Source organism: Monodon monoceros, unplaced genomic scaffold, assembly GCF_005190385.1.
Source record: "Monodon monoceros isolate NGI ecotype Baffin Bay Population unplaced genomic scaffold, NGI_Narwhal_1 Super_Scaffold_18, whole genome shotgun sequence".
Taxonomy (NCBI): domain Eukaryota; kingdom Metazoa; phylum Chordata; class Mammalia; order Artiodactyla; family Monodontidae; genus Monodon; species Monodon monoceros.
Window position 1 is genome coordinate 164,077,710 of NW_021703774.1, and position 14,445 is coordinate 164,092,154.

The following is a 14,445-nucleotide window of genomic DNA, read 5'->3' on the forward strand; positions in this document are numbered from 1 at the left end:
TGCATTCCTGGCTCCCCACTCTTCTTGCTGCCTTTCTTCCGATCAAACATCTGAACTGACTATGTGCTTAACACCATGCTGGATCCAAGGGTACGAGGAGAGGCTCACACACAGGGTAAGAGAAGATGACAGAGACATAAGACCAGACAGTGTGAGGCCACAGCCAACTGGCTCCCAACAAACTGAAGAGCCAGGCCCGCTGAGGAATGGCCAGGGTCTTGTTAAGCCTCAGGCCTGCCCAAGGTCCTCTCAGCCTGGCTGTGGGGCCCTAGGACTAAAAGTTTAGCTTTCCCCTAATTCAGACATTCATCTGCCCATAGGCAAGGATACAGACATGATCTTTCAAGGATACTTCCAGCCCCAGGGTCCCACCAATCTGCCACTAAGTCCTTGATTTTTCCATCCTCTATTCGTGGGCCTTACCAAATTAAAGAGCCTCAACTCTATTAGATATAAACTTCCCTCCTTGGGAGCAAAAGGGCACTAGGCAAAACCAAGCAGTAGGAAATCTTTCAGAATGCCCCCAGGGAAAAGCTGAAAATCCCCCTTACCCACCTATTTTGGCCATCTAGGCTCAGAACTCTTAAGACGACATGGAGGTCATCTCATCTGATGGTCCCAGTGTACACCCTTCAGGAGTTCTCTGCTTACACACATTCCAACCAAGCCCAACAGCCCTGAAATAAACCAATTCCCTCCAACTCCCATGCCACACACAGATGTTTCACTCTCCTCTGGCAGCCCAAATTCGATGCTGCTGCTTGTAGGGACAGAACATATCTGTCTATACAGAACATGTCTGTCTACACATGTCTGCAAGGTCCCCAAAGACAGCCTGCACAAAGGCTTGGTTCATGATCCAATTTAAAGAAAAAAACTTAGGGAGAATGAAGACTGATGCTTGGCTGAAGGTTAACTGAAGGATATTCAGTTATTTGAGAAATGAGAAGCAAGATCATTGGCTCTGGAGGGTAGTAATGGGTCTCAGAATTGAAGTACAGGCTGCAGGTATGGATGACAAGACACTGTGGGCAGTGGGCTCTTTTCCCAGCAGTTTGAGAATTTGTACTCTCTTCCCAGGGGCAATGAGAAAGGCAGAAACTCAAGAAACCTTGCTAAGTCTCAGGTGCACAACCAGCCAGACTCTTCTTGCTGTTTCTCTGCCATCTAGTGGCTCCTCTGGAGCACTACAGGTCCACCTTGTGGCCATTTTCCTCAGCCCCTCCAATATCTTCCTAAATAATGGTACCACTTAGACAGCCAGGCATTATGCTGATGCTGTATCTACATCACTCCTGGTCTTCATAACACTGCAAGGTGGGTATTGATTCCACTTTTCAAACAGGAAAACCCAGGCTTACCGAAGTCAAGTCACTTGTCCAGGGTTACACTGAGAGTCAGTGGAAAATATGATGGCCGTCCTCATGCCTCCAACCCACCTGGAGGAACAGAAGGCCCCAGAACTAAAAATAATCTCAGTTCTTCCATAAATCCCTACATGCTCCAAGTTCCTCAGAGTTAGTTACCATCCTGGTCAAGTAGATGGTACCACAGCCTCCTCCAGCCCCAGGATACACGGGGCACAGCACTGGGAATTGAGCAAATCACCCCACTTAATCTCTCTGTCTGCAAACTGAGAGGCCACACAAAAACATCTACACAAATGCTCACAGGATCGTGACACATAATAGCCAAAAGGCAGAAACAACTCAGGAGTCCATCAAGTGATGGATGAATTAATTAGACAAAATGTTATCCATACAATGGAATATTAGCCACAAAAGGGAATGAATTTCTGATACATGCTAAAATATGGATGAACCTTGAAAACATTATGTTAAGTGAAAGAAACCAATCATAAAAGACCACAACATCGTATGATTCCATTTATATGAAATGCCCAGAATAGGCAAATCTATAGGAACAGAAAGTAGTATCAGTGGTTGCTTAGGGATGGAGGAACTGGGGGTGGGGGGAGGAGGGTTTAGGAGGTGATAGCTAAGGGGTACGGGGTTTCTTTCTGAGGTAAAGAAAATGTTTTAGGGACTTCCCCAGCAGTCCAGTGGTTAAAACTCCATACTTCCACTGCAGGCTGCGTGGATTTGATCCCTGGTCAGGGAACTAAGATCCCACATGCCACGCAGCGCAGCCGAAAAGAAAAAAAGAAAATGTTCTAAAATGTATCATGGTCATAGTTGCACAACTGGGTGAATATATAAAAACCACTGAAACTTGCAGTTGTAAGATAAGTAAGTACTAGGGATGTAATGACAACATGGTAGATATAATTAACGCTGCCGCATGGCGTATACGAAAGTTGCCGAGAGTACATCACAAGGGAGACGTTTTTTCTATTTAATTTTATATCTACATGAGATGATGTTCACTAAACTTACTGTGACAATCATTTCATGTTGCATGTAAGTCACATCATTACACTGTACACCTTAAATTTATACAGTGCTGCATGTCAATCATATCTCAAAACTGGAAGAGGAAAAAAACCACTAAACTGTACCCCTTAAATAAGTAAATTGTACAGTATGTGAATTATATCTCAATTGTTGCACCGCCACCACCTCCCCAGAGTAAGAGGGCTGGTCTCAATAACCTCTAAAGGCCTTTCCGGTTGTCATTTAGGGGGCAGAATCATCTATCACTGTCAGTCCAGCACTGATTACTTGGCCTGAACAGATGTAACCTAGTATTACCACCAGTCCCATCAAAGGCCACCACAATAACTTTGCTTCATGCCCTCCTCCCAAGCCCTGAGCAGCCTCTGCCTCCAAAAGGTGGATGCCTTCTCTTCCTACCTTAAGGAACCCAAACCATAGACATCTACACACTCACTGACTCTAGGAAAGAAAAACAGGGCAGATGCGGCCCACCTCAAGCTCTGGTCCTTTCTCTTTTTACAGAGGTCCTCCAAAGGTGTGGCTCCATTTTGAGCTCAACCTTTCTGAGAATGTTCATTCACACTTGGAGGAGGCAAGCATGTTTTGTAGGAAACACACTGGCTTTGGATCAGACAGCTCTGAAGCTGAATCATGGTTTCACTATTTTGAAGCTTCATCTTGGGCAACTTACTTAGCTACTCTGAGCCTAAATTTTCTGTCAGATGGTTCTGAATATTAGCTCCCACTACTGTTATGGAAGAAGCATGTATATCACTTGAGGATATCATTCCATAAGCCATGTACACTGTACAAGACATCAGGAACACCCTCTCTTGTAAGCCTTGGCTCAAACACTCTACCCTCTGAGAATTCCTACATGACAGCCCCACCTCACTGATTATCCCCCTGGCTTTCAATGGTGCTATTCTAAAGGACCTTCTGTGAGTTGGTCAAGAGAAAAGAGGAAGGATACCAGGTTGCAGAATTGGCACTCCCATCATCCCCCCACTGGCCTTGGATACTCACTAAGGTCCAGCTTTCTCATCAACAAACCCTGCTGTGCCAACCCACAGGGATGCTATGATGAAAAAAAGTCTCTACAGTTGAGCAGAGACTACAGGCAGACTATCCAGATTCAAAGGCACCTCAAGATCCTCTAAATCTACGCAAAGGAAAAGGGTATCATTCTCTCATGCTACAACTGTTCCTAAGGTCACCTTCCCCAAAAAGGTCCTACCCAATTAAGCTGCCAGTGTAGAGGAAGGCTTTTATACAGCTATGCTTGCCCTCAGCATTATACCATGCTTAAACTATACTTTTCAGCTTTGTAATTCATCACATACATTTTATTTTCACAAGATACATATGGATAAGCACACAGGTTCCAGAATCAGACCTGAGTTCCAATTCTGGTTGGAGATATTAAGCAATCTTGAAGTCTCAGAGTCCTTATCTATAAAACAAAGTTACTTGTAGCATAAATCCCACAGGGCTGTTTTGAGTACTAAATGTGATAATACTGTGGGTTCAACACAGTGCAAAGCACACAGAAAGTACTCAATAAACATAGCCATTCTTTTACCAAAGAATATGCTCCTTTCTTCCATGAACCTCAATAATTAGAGCTGAGCCCTCCCTGAGTGTGGTTAACGTTCCCTCTTTAACTCACTCATTTGTTTATGGGGGTCCCTAAAAGCTATCTTTCTTCACACTACACCTATCCCTCAACAGGGCTCCTGACTACTCCCCGAACACACCAGGTATCTCTCATCTTTGTTCACTTTCCAGCCACCCAGAAATCCATACTCATCCACCTGACCCCACCTCCACCCCTATATATCTCTGCATGTCTAAATCAGACCCACCTTTCACCTTTTTCAAGAAGCCTTTCCTGATTTACTTTCACCACCCTCCCTTCCTCTCACCAACAACATACACACACAGCTAAATGTGACTTTTCTTCCTGGTATGTTCTGTTACCCTCCCTTACTTTCATTCTTATTAGAACCATTCTCATCCACCTTGCTATCTAACAGAGGGCCTCTTAGTACTAAATAAACATGTAAAATTGACATTGCACAAAACAAAAGCAGTGGAGAGATTTGTGGTTCTTAACATAATAACGTTTTCTGAACAGTTCTTATCCCTTGATGTTCACAAACTGGCTCGGACCAGCAAGATCCTCATGCTAGCTTCAGGGATTTGGCCAACCTGAGACAACAGTCCTGGTAATTCTGGGACACAGGGGAAACTGCACAGCTGACCTGATCTTCAGAGGGTTTTTTTGTTTCCCTGCCTCCCAGGGTTCTAGAAAGAAAGCAATTTCAGAGATGAAGCATCTAAAGCTCTTCGGATACAACGTACTATGCACATGAAGTACTTCTATGAAATTAAAAAGCTTGGGAGAAACCCCATCTCTGGGTCTTGGGTTCTTCTTAAAGAAAGCTCTGAACTACCTTGAGCTCTACCATCCTAGCTCTATAAATGGTGAATCTGTACTCCTATAATTACTAAAACACAAAATCTCCAAATACACCCAGTAGCATGTCACAATGATATTAGTAAGTACTTCCTCACACACACCTAAATTCTTCCCATTGCAAAGCAAATCTGGTAGCTGTTAATATTTGCATTGCAATTCTTTGTTTACAAAACATGTTCACATATATGATATCATTTAATCCTCACACTCACCCCCAAGACGTAGAAATTAGCATTATTCCTATTTACAGATGAAGCAAGTGTAGCTTAGGGACATTCACTGACTTATCCAAGATCACACAGCTAATAAGGCCAGAGTTATAACTTGGGGCAATTATTTCCCTACAGCACATTGGATTTTTATATTTTGACTGACTACAAATTCTCTGACTCTTAACCTCTCCTAGATAATTCAGAAATCCCCCTAGTCCACAAGTGAATTCGCTCAGCCAATATTCCTTTCTGCCTCACCACCTTCTCCCTACCCTCTGCCATCAAGACCCCACATAGGGAATCCCCTGGCAGTCCAGTGGTTAGGGCTCCATGCTTCCACTGCAGGGGGCACGGGTTTGATCCCCTGTCAGGGAAGTAAGATCCCCCATGCCGCACAGTGCGGCCAAAAAAAAAAGAAAAAAAAAAAAACCACAACAAATAAATAAATAAAACAAAAACATACAAACAAAACACCCACATAAAGAGTGGTGTTCAGATATTAGATAAAGAGCACCCCGGAGTCAATTGGCAGTTCTAACTTAGATTCACCACTAGGTGGAGGTAATCTCAACAGTCCAAGAAGTTCATGGGCTAGCTCATTGGGAAAGAGAGAACAGTGGGGCCGGATTTCAAACTAGCTCAATCCTGCGCTCTAGAGTCCACGACCACCACTGCTGAGCCCGCATGCCACAACTACTGAACCCTGCGCGCCTAGAGCCCGTGCTCTGCAACAAGAGAAGCCACTGCAATGAGAAGCCCGTGCACAGCAATGAATAGTAGCCCCTGCTCGCCACAACTTGAGAAAGCCCGTGCACAGCAACGAAGACCCAACGCAGCCAAAAATAAATTATAAAATATAGAAATTTATTTTTTAAAAAAAGTAGCTCAATAAATTGTTTAAAAGAAGAAAGAGATTGCTCGATACAGGCACAAGTTTCCCCACTTTTGTGAGGGTATGCCCCAATACCCAATAGCCCATTATCACGGAGTTAAGAATTTCCAGTTCAGAGCTTATGGCTCAAAAGCACTGAACATTTGCAAAACCACACAGGTCCTCTGCTCCAGTTCCTGCCTCTGAGAAGACTGGTCACATGACTGCATCAACTACAGCTAAACCACAAACCAAGACACAGAAACTAAGACCCTATCCAATCAAATATTAATGCATCAGTATGAGGCTAATACAACGAAGCAACTATCTGTTTAGTCAGACTTCAAAAAAAAAAAAATCAATCCACCTGGAACTATACTCACTGACGAGAAAAAGGAGGAAATAAAGCCACGTGACACTGGCTCACACCCTGCCCAAAGGTCTGAAAAATAACCAGGGTGTGTGTGGCGTTGGGGATCTGCAGCAGAGAAACAAAGTGACCTTGTTTTTAACTTAGCAAGAGATTTCATCTCCTAGAAGTCCAATTTAGTCTGTTGGAATAACTTCAATTTCATACCCATTTCTAGCACTAACTTACACTTTGGAATTTGGACCTGTGTACTCTCTGCAGATGAATTAGAATATTCCTGGGACGAGTGAAAAGGATATCCATCTCCAGTGAAATCTGTATAGTACACTTGTCTTGAAGTTATCAGGGAAATACAGCCTTCCTCTGCATTCTAGCTTTGACTTAGAAAACCTTAGCTGAACTCTACAACTCAAATACCTGCCCCCTTCTCAAATTGCTGCCTAAGTAATTTAATTACTTAGGTGACCGCCCAAACTATCTCAGTGCCAGTCCAATAAAACCATATGACTATGAATTTTGTAAACCCTCTTTCTGATTAAGGGTAAGAACTGAATGCTGGTTTGGAAAACCTCCTCCTCAAAGGAAAAATGCTGTAAAGATTTGTAGCCCAAAATTACTCTAAAATTCATGTCAGACATAAATGAAACCTTAAGAGATCATGTAGTGCCACAGTTTTCAAACCTGGGGGTATATTAAAATATCTGATGAGCTTTAAAGAAGTGATGCTCTGGGCTTTCCTGGTGGTGCCAGTGGTTGGGAGTCCGCCTGCCGATGCAGGAGATGCGGGTTCGTGCCCCGGTCCGGGAAGATCCCACATGCTGCGGAGCGGCTGGGCCCATAGGCCATGGCCGCTGAGCCTGTGCTCCGCAATGGGAGAGGCCACAACAGTGAGAGGCCCGGGTAACACATACACACACACACACACAAAAAAAAGAAGTGATGCTCCTACAAAAAATAATTTGAAAAAAATTGTGATGCCCAGACCCTATCTCCATTATTTTCCTTTTTTTTTTTTTTTTTTTTACGGTACGCTGGCCTCTCACTGTTGTGGCCTCTCCCGTTGCGGAGCACAGGCTCCGGACGCGCAGGCTCAGCGGCCACGGCTCACGGGCCCAGCCGCTCTGCGGCATGTGGGATCTTCCCGGACCGGGGCACAAACCCGCGTCCCCTGCATCGGCAGGCGGACTCTCAACCACTGCGCCACCAGGGAAGCCCTATTTTCCTTTTTTAAAATGAGCTCAAACCTATTTTTGAATTTACTAAATAGGAGGGAATGAATATATGAGTGGCAGACTTTGGGCTTGGCTATGTGTAATCCTCTGGGCAACGGAACGTGAGAAATTTCAAATGTGCTTGACCTTGTACCCCCTTTGGCTCACCACATGAAGTCCTCTCAGGAAGGCACTGCTCTCTGGAGCCAGGCTCCAGAATGAGAAACATGAAGCCAACCTGAGCCTAATCTGAAGCCTGGAGGCAAAGCCCAACTGACCCCTCAGCGAGAAAAATAAATGCTTGTTGGAATAAGCCGCTTGAGTGTTAGGGTGGTTTGTAATGCAACATTACTGTAGCAATAGCTAATAAAATGTTTTTAAAAAAGAGGAGGGGCCCTTCAGAAAAAACTCAAAGTAATACATAAAGTACTGTAACAGCCCTGGAAAGAAAATATTAAGATGAGGTCTTCTGTTGAGCTATGTAGTTAAATCACCATGCTCTGAAGTTCGGGGAACCTGGGTAAGTCTTACAGAAAACAATGAGAGCTAAATTAGGAATGTGATTTAAAGATACTCCCCTCACATATTATTCAGATACACTAACCATGAAGAGCTCAGCCCTTTCTGAAAGATAATGGAGTTGCTACTTCTTGGTGAAATACCGTCCCTTCCCCAGACTGTTATATACCAAATTTGTAGTGTATGTTAGCTGTACCCAGCGGAGGCTAAGTTCCAAACCTCAAGAAGCAGGGTCCTCGTATACCAGTTTCTTAGCACTCAGCACCCCAATAACCATTAACAACATCAAAATGGGAGAAGGAAAAAAAGAAAATAGTCTAAACCTAATAATGAAGAAAAAGTATTATTTTATCCATTCTATGAAGGTATCATGAAGATACCAATAAGACACCAATGATTTAACAACAGTTTTTCGGAACCAAAAAAAAAAAAAAGCACCACTACATTAAATGTATACACAAATTTTAAGAGGTATTCTGATCATACTATGAAAATGAGCCCCCCAAAAAAGGAAAAATACACCTCAGAATAAAGGAAATACTGCAATCACTTCTTAGATTCCACAATCAATCCTCTCTTCCCCTTAGAATATATTCCCTCTACTGGCATAAAATCCAACTGAAAGGGAATTCCCTGGCAGTCCAGTGGTTAGAACCCGGCTCTTTCACTGTTGGGGCCCTGGGTTTGATCCCTGGTCGGGGAACTAAGATGCCACAATCCACATGGCACAGCCAAAAAGAAAAAGAAAAAAAAAAAATCCAGCTCAAAGGATGCCTATTTCTAAGACCTTCAGTAAAACATCGGCATTTTAGAAAAACAGTGATGTACTGGTGTTGTATTAGCCTAGATACTGTAAATTTTGCCATAAGCTAAGTCTGCTAAGTAAGGCCTGTTTCAAAATAGCGCTTTTCCAATCCCTAGATCACACTCCCTGGGCAGTATCACTCACTAAGCCAAAGATAACAGACAAGTCTGTTAAGTCAAATAGAAAACAATATTTAAACAGAAAACAATGTTAGCTTCATCCATATGCCACCCATGTTCATCTGATATGTGTAAATCAAATTGAAAATATTTAATTAGAAAACAATGTTAGCTTCAATCAATCCTCTTGTCACCATTGCTCTTCTGACGTGTGGATAATTCATCAACACAACCATGTAACCTGCTTTATTTCATTTATTCATTCTTGAAAACATGTACCCATCCAATGACTATTTTTAGAGCCATTTCTTATGTGTCAAACACTGCTCTAGGCCAGGGCTACAGCAATAATCAGGATGGACCTATATGCCACTGTACTAAGAACTAGGGATACACATACACAGTTTCTGCTCCCCTCAGTCTCATAACATGATCCAGGTGTCTCCCCCTGGTATGGTCAACAAGGAATAAGATACATTCGTTAAAACAGCAAAGCTTAGATTTGCCTCTTCCTAACCCATTCCCAATCAGCCCAGCTTAGTTCTAGCACAGTATGGACTCAAGTCAAACATGACTCCATATAGAAAACTATCAAAATGAGGCTATACCTTGTATCAACCTTATTAACTGGATTAACAGTCCTTAGTTTCTAAGACTCTCATACAGATCAGTATAATGCCCTTAAGGGAAATGAATCATTCTTGTCACCTACAGAAAATGTGTCCCATATTCAGATTCAAAGCACAGAATCTGGAATCTTATAGAAGCAGTTTGAGGTTAACAACCTAGGAGCAGTCGTTCTCAAACTTGGCTGCATAATGTAAATACCTGGAAAGCTTTTAAATAACCCACTGCTCAAGCTCCACTCTACTAAAGCAGCAAAGTTTGAAAACCACTGATACAGAAAACTTGGAGAAAAATGGCTGCTTTCCAACTGATGGATGGATTTGGAAGTATGCTGCCATTTCCTTCCAAAAACATGAGCAGTGAGCTTCCAGAACATTTCTTCACTAAGAACTGTTATGAACCCACTTGGTATTAAAGAGGAGTCTGTAGGCTACCTGCCAAACTTAGGGGAGAAGGCACAAACCTGAATGTGAGGGGAAAAAGAATCTCAAACTGAATTCCACAAAACAAAGTACATTAAATCTTTGTGCTCTAAATCTTTATCTTGAAATCTGTTAGAAATTGATATCAATAAGGGTCAAGTTCCCATTCCTAAATATCTAAAAGTTAAGAGGCGGAGGGAAAATAACAACCCCCAAGCTGACTTGTAATGGGTTTTTTTGTTTGTTTGTTTAATACATCTGAAAAGAATGCATATACAAAGAATTCAGACATGAGAAAGCATTGTGAAGTTCAACACTAATGAAATCTACAAGAAGTAGGATTTGGGGAAGGTGGGGAAGATTACCTAACATTTTAAAGACTTGGAAACTGCAACCAAAATAAGCTGATAAAATCCCTATTAACACTTATGAAGAGTCTTCATAAGACTCTCCCCAGGATTTTTATTAAACTAGAGAGCCTCACCTGGCTGCTCTAGCGTTCCTCATATGCAAAACAGAAATAAGGGGATTTCCCTGACTGGTCCCCATGTTGTTAAATGTTCTCCCCACCCCCACCCTACCCCACCCCACCCCCAGCTTCTTAATGAAGCAGGTCTCCATCCTCATAACTTGAAAGAGGATGTGAATCATCCCATAAACATCTGTCTTCTAGCACCACCCCTCGGATTTCCTCTATACACCAGGTCTTCAGCTGTGTTCTAGGAACACTGTATCATACACTCTTAAGCTGCACGTCTATGCTAAGCATATTAAGACAATGACTGACAGGGGAAAAAAATGTTTTTTAATTACGTACTCAATCCATTTGGTGTATTTCAAAAGGTGCAATACTTTTCTTCATTTATCAGTGAAAGAAGTTAGAAATTAACTTCAAAAAAAAATCAGCAAATGGCAAACAAATTTCCTTGAGAGTCACAGTCACATATATAGTGCATCCTAGAAAAGAGGAGGGGCAAGACAGGTTCCACCCACTTTCACGAGTTTCATCAAATACTGGACCTACTCAAGGGTGGAGAGAAAAGGCAACTTTCAAAAAGGAGTATATTATTAAATGAGGCGTTTACTATACTCCTTCCTAAGAGCACCAGGTGGGGAACACGTTTTCTAAACTAGATCTAAGAAGTGGAATGTGGAATCAATCTATCCTCCTCCCCTTAAGGGCTGTCCAATGGTTAATGAATTAAAAAAACATGACTAAATAAAAACAAATCCCACACACACTCCCCCGCCCCCCAAAAAAAAGAAAAGAAAAAAGAAAACTAGATATCCCAGATTACTCGCCAGAGTGGAACCCGGAAACAGCTTCAACAACCAAATTAGTCTGTTACAGAGTCATCACAAGCATGCCTTGCTTTTAAACAAAAAAAAATAATAATAATTTTTTTGAAACAACAAAACAAAAACTAGTACTGATCACTTTTCTGACAATACACAATTACTCAAAATTAACTAGTACTGAGAGGGGGAAGGGGGCCATACCTATGGGCCTTGTCTCACACGAGTGCATGTGGGTAGGTGCAGGGCATTTGTCATTATTGCAAATACGAATTTTAATTTTTAATCTTTAGTTTGATTTAAACATTGCTTTTAGTATGATGCCGACACCAGCTGTGCAGAAAGGGCTCTGGAGAGACGTTCATAGCAGCACACACCTGCGGCTCTTCTTCGGTTCTGGAGGCTCCAGGGCAGCCAATATTGCTTCATCAAATACATTCTTTAGGCCTTTCTGAAAAGGGGTAGAAAGAAAAAAATGGGCAGTCTGATACTCAGTATAATACAGTTGAAGATCAAATTTAAAACATTCAAACCCCCAGGAGTTGGCAAATAACGAAACCTTAAAAACAACCCTGAATCTCAACACAATCATCTCACTTCACCAAGTTTTGTCCAGGCAGGGCACTGGAAGGATCCAGCAATTCAGGAGCAGAGGAGCAGATATTCATGAGTGAGACAGTGGTCCTTTGAGAAAGCTTTTTGCAGACCAATGTATGTCACAAGAAGCAAACAAGCACATGTCATTTGCTCATTCAATATGAGTTTTGTAATATGCTGCTGGAAGATTTTACATAAAAACAAGTAAGCAGCTCTGCATTCAAATGAAACAGCTAGATATGGAACAGGACTGAGAGGCTGGGCACCGGGCAGTGGCGTCCTTATCATACGGAAGGTGCAGGCAAAGATGGAGAGAGCGATTACAGCAGCTGCATCAAAAATAGTCACTCTAAACTCCCTTTATCCCACCTATTAGAGCCAAGGGGATTCAAGGAAGCAAAAATGTGGGTACCTGATACATATGTAAAACTAGAGCCAGTCAGTGCAACAGGAATAAAGTTTCATCAGGCGTTTATACAAACAATTGTATATTTTTAATTTCAAAATTTGAAGGTAACCATAATTGTATGTTTCCCTCACAACAGTAAAATCAGAAGCAGGAAAATATAAAGATGGCAGCTTTACATCTCAACATTAACAAACCTTAAGTCAACTGTTAAAATGGATGCTACTCTTAAAAGATAATGTAACAAATGATCTCATAAAGCAGTAGCAGGTACATCAATTATCTTTCCCACCCAGACTGACAAATACTCCACTACAGCACAGACAGCCAAAGCAATAGCAACACAAAGTTTCACTACACAAAGGAAAACCAGAAAAGAATCCTCCCTTCCCCATTACACTGTACTAGCAGGTCACCCTTTTTCCATAAATTTTGTCATGCAATTACAATTAACAATTGATTGTAAGAGTAAAATGATGTTTGTGTTATTTCCTCCATCTAGAACTAAGATCTAGAAGTGTTAAACTCTTCTTATTTTCCCCAAGAGGACATTCTTAATGCCAGACCAAGTTCCCTTTTGCAATAGTAATCCAAACCAAACAGCTCTGAGCATCAGGCAACTCAAGCAGCAGAAAGTTAAACAAGTCCAACTTGACTACTGATCACAAAAAATATTCTATAAGATATTGCATTCTTGATCAAAAACTAATACAGAGGTTGCTCTAAGGTGGTGAGTAAAAAGACGCAGAGGCTTTCAAACAGGATGGTTTTATTCCTTTGTTTTTAAACGATCTTTCTACAGTAGTGGGACAGGAAGCAGCAGCAAAGAGGGGAAGGAGAAAACAGTTTAGAATATACAGCACTTCCTTTTGGGTTGAGTTTCCGGAGGCTCGAGGGCAGCTAGGATAGCCTCATCAAACACATTCTTCAGACCTCTCTACAAGACAGAGGGGAGGAGAGAGAATAGCAGCCAGGTTAGAGGATTAGAAAGACCAGCAGATACAACAGCAGTCTGGATTAACTGGGCTGAATTCACAGAAGCAGTGTGCCTTAAGAAAAATAACTGCCAGAAAGCTAGATCTTAAGCCCATTAGCAAGACAGTAAATAACAGAACAAATTTCTTACCTCAAAAAAGGTTAACTGAGCAAGAAAGCAATTTTTGTGAAAATGCCATATGTTGACTTCTATAACAATCACACTTTGAAATCTAAATTACAACATTTTAATGAAAATAATGCCAGAGGAGAGGAATGGATATGTAAGCACGAGATACATGCAGTGAATAATTAGGCCTTGCAGAATTCCCTAGTACTTCTAATGATAAGAATGGCACACACATTTTGGAACTACACCTACTACAATTTCAGGCTTCTGTGAATTCATCCCCTGAATAACTGAAAGACACAAATAGCAGGCTAACAGGCATGCTACATGTTTCTAGATCCAAAGACATATCTGGATGGGATTAATCAGGATTTCAGAGTAAACCAGTTTCCCAGAACAAAAGGTTCAGACACTTAGAAAAACTGTTAATTGTTCAGCAGTACCAACTGGGAGAAGTTTAAACAACAGACTCTAGAAACAGCACACACCTCAGTTATTCAGTAATGTTATTAGAGCAAGTAACCACCACCCAATAGGAAAACAAAGAACAGGGTCCTAGAATGAGTTTTAGCAAGCAGTCCAATGCTTTTAGATGTCCGCATGGTTATCAGAGCATAAAGCATGGAGTGAAAAACAAAGAATATTCTCAGATCTACAGGGATTAAGATGCAGAAATACACTTACACCTCAGCCAGAACTCCAGCGTGACAGTGTGACTCAGTAGTACTGGTACCAGGTCTACAGACTCACCTAAACTCACCTAAATCTGAAGCCACAGGTATACCTCCCAAAGAAGTTCCACATGTTCTTTAGGTCAGTTGGATCCCAAGTAAAACCTTTCCCCAAAGCCCCAGAGCACGGCTCCAATAAGGAGCGCCAGGCCCAGATTACCCCAGCCGCCCCCACCTTGCCCTCCCCCGACCACAGAAGCCTCGAGAACTGGCACTCACACATTCCACTAGGGACAAAATAAATGAGAAATAACAGTAAGCACTTGGAAAGAGGCA

The 14,445-nt window shown here is 42.0% G+C and overlaps 1 protein-coding gene across 2 annotated transcripts in view; it reads right to left on the reverse strand.

The window, feature by feature from the left end:
• Positions 1-9,222: 9,222 nt before the first annotated feature.
• CDC42 (cell division cycle 42) overlaps positions 9,223-14,445 on the reverse strand; it is a 46,659-nt gene continuing 41,436 nt past the window's right edge. Inside the window, exon 6 of one of the 2 annotated variants that reach the window (XM_029227658.1) lies at positions 9,223-11,781. In XM_029227658.1, coding sequence (XP_029083491.1) covers positions 11,692-11,781 — 90 coding nt within the window. In that variant the 3' untranslated portion in view covers positions 9,223-11,691. The other variant, XM_029227659.1, reaches the window with a different exon arrangement.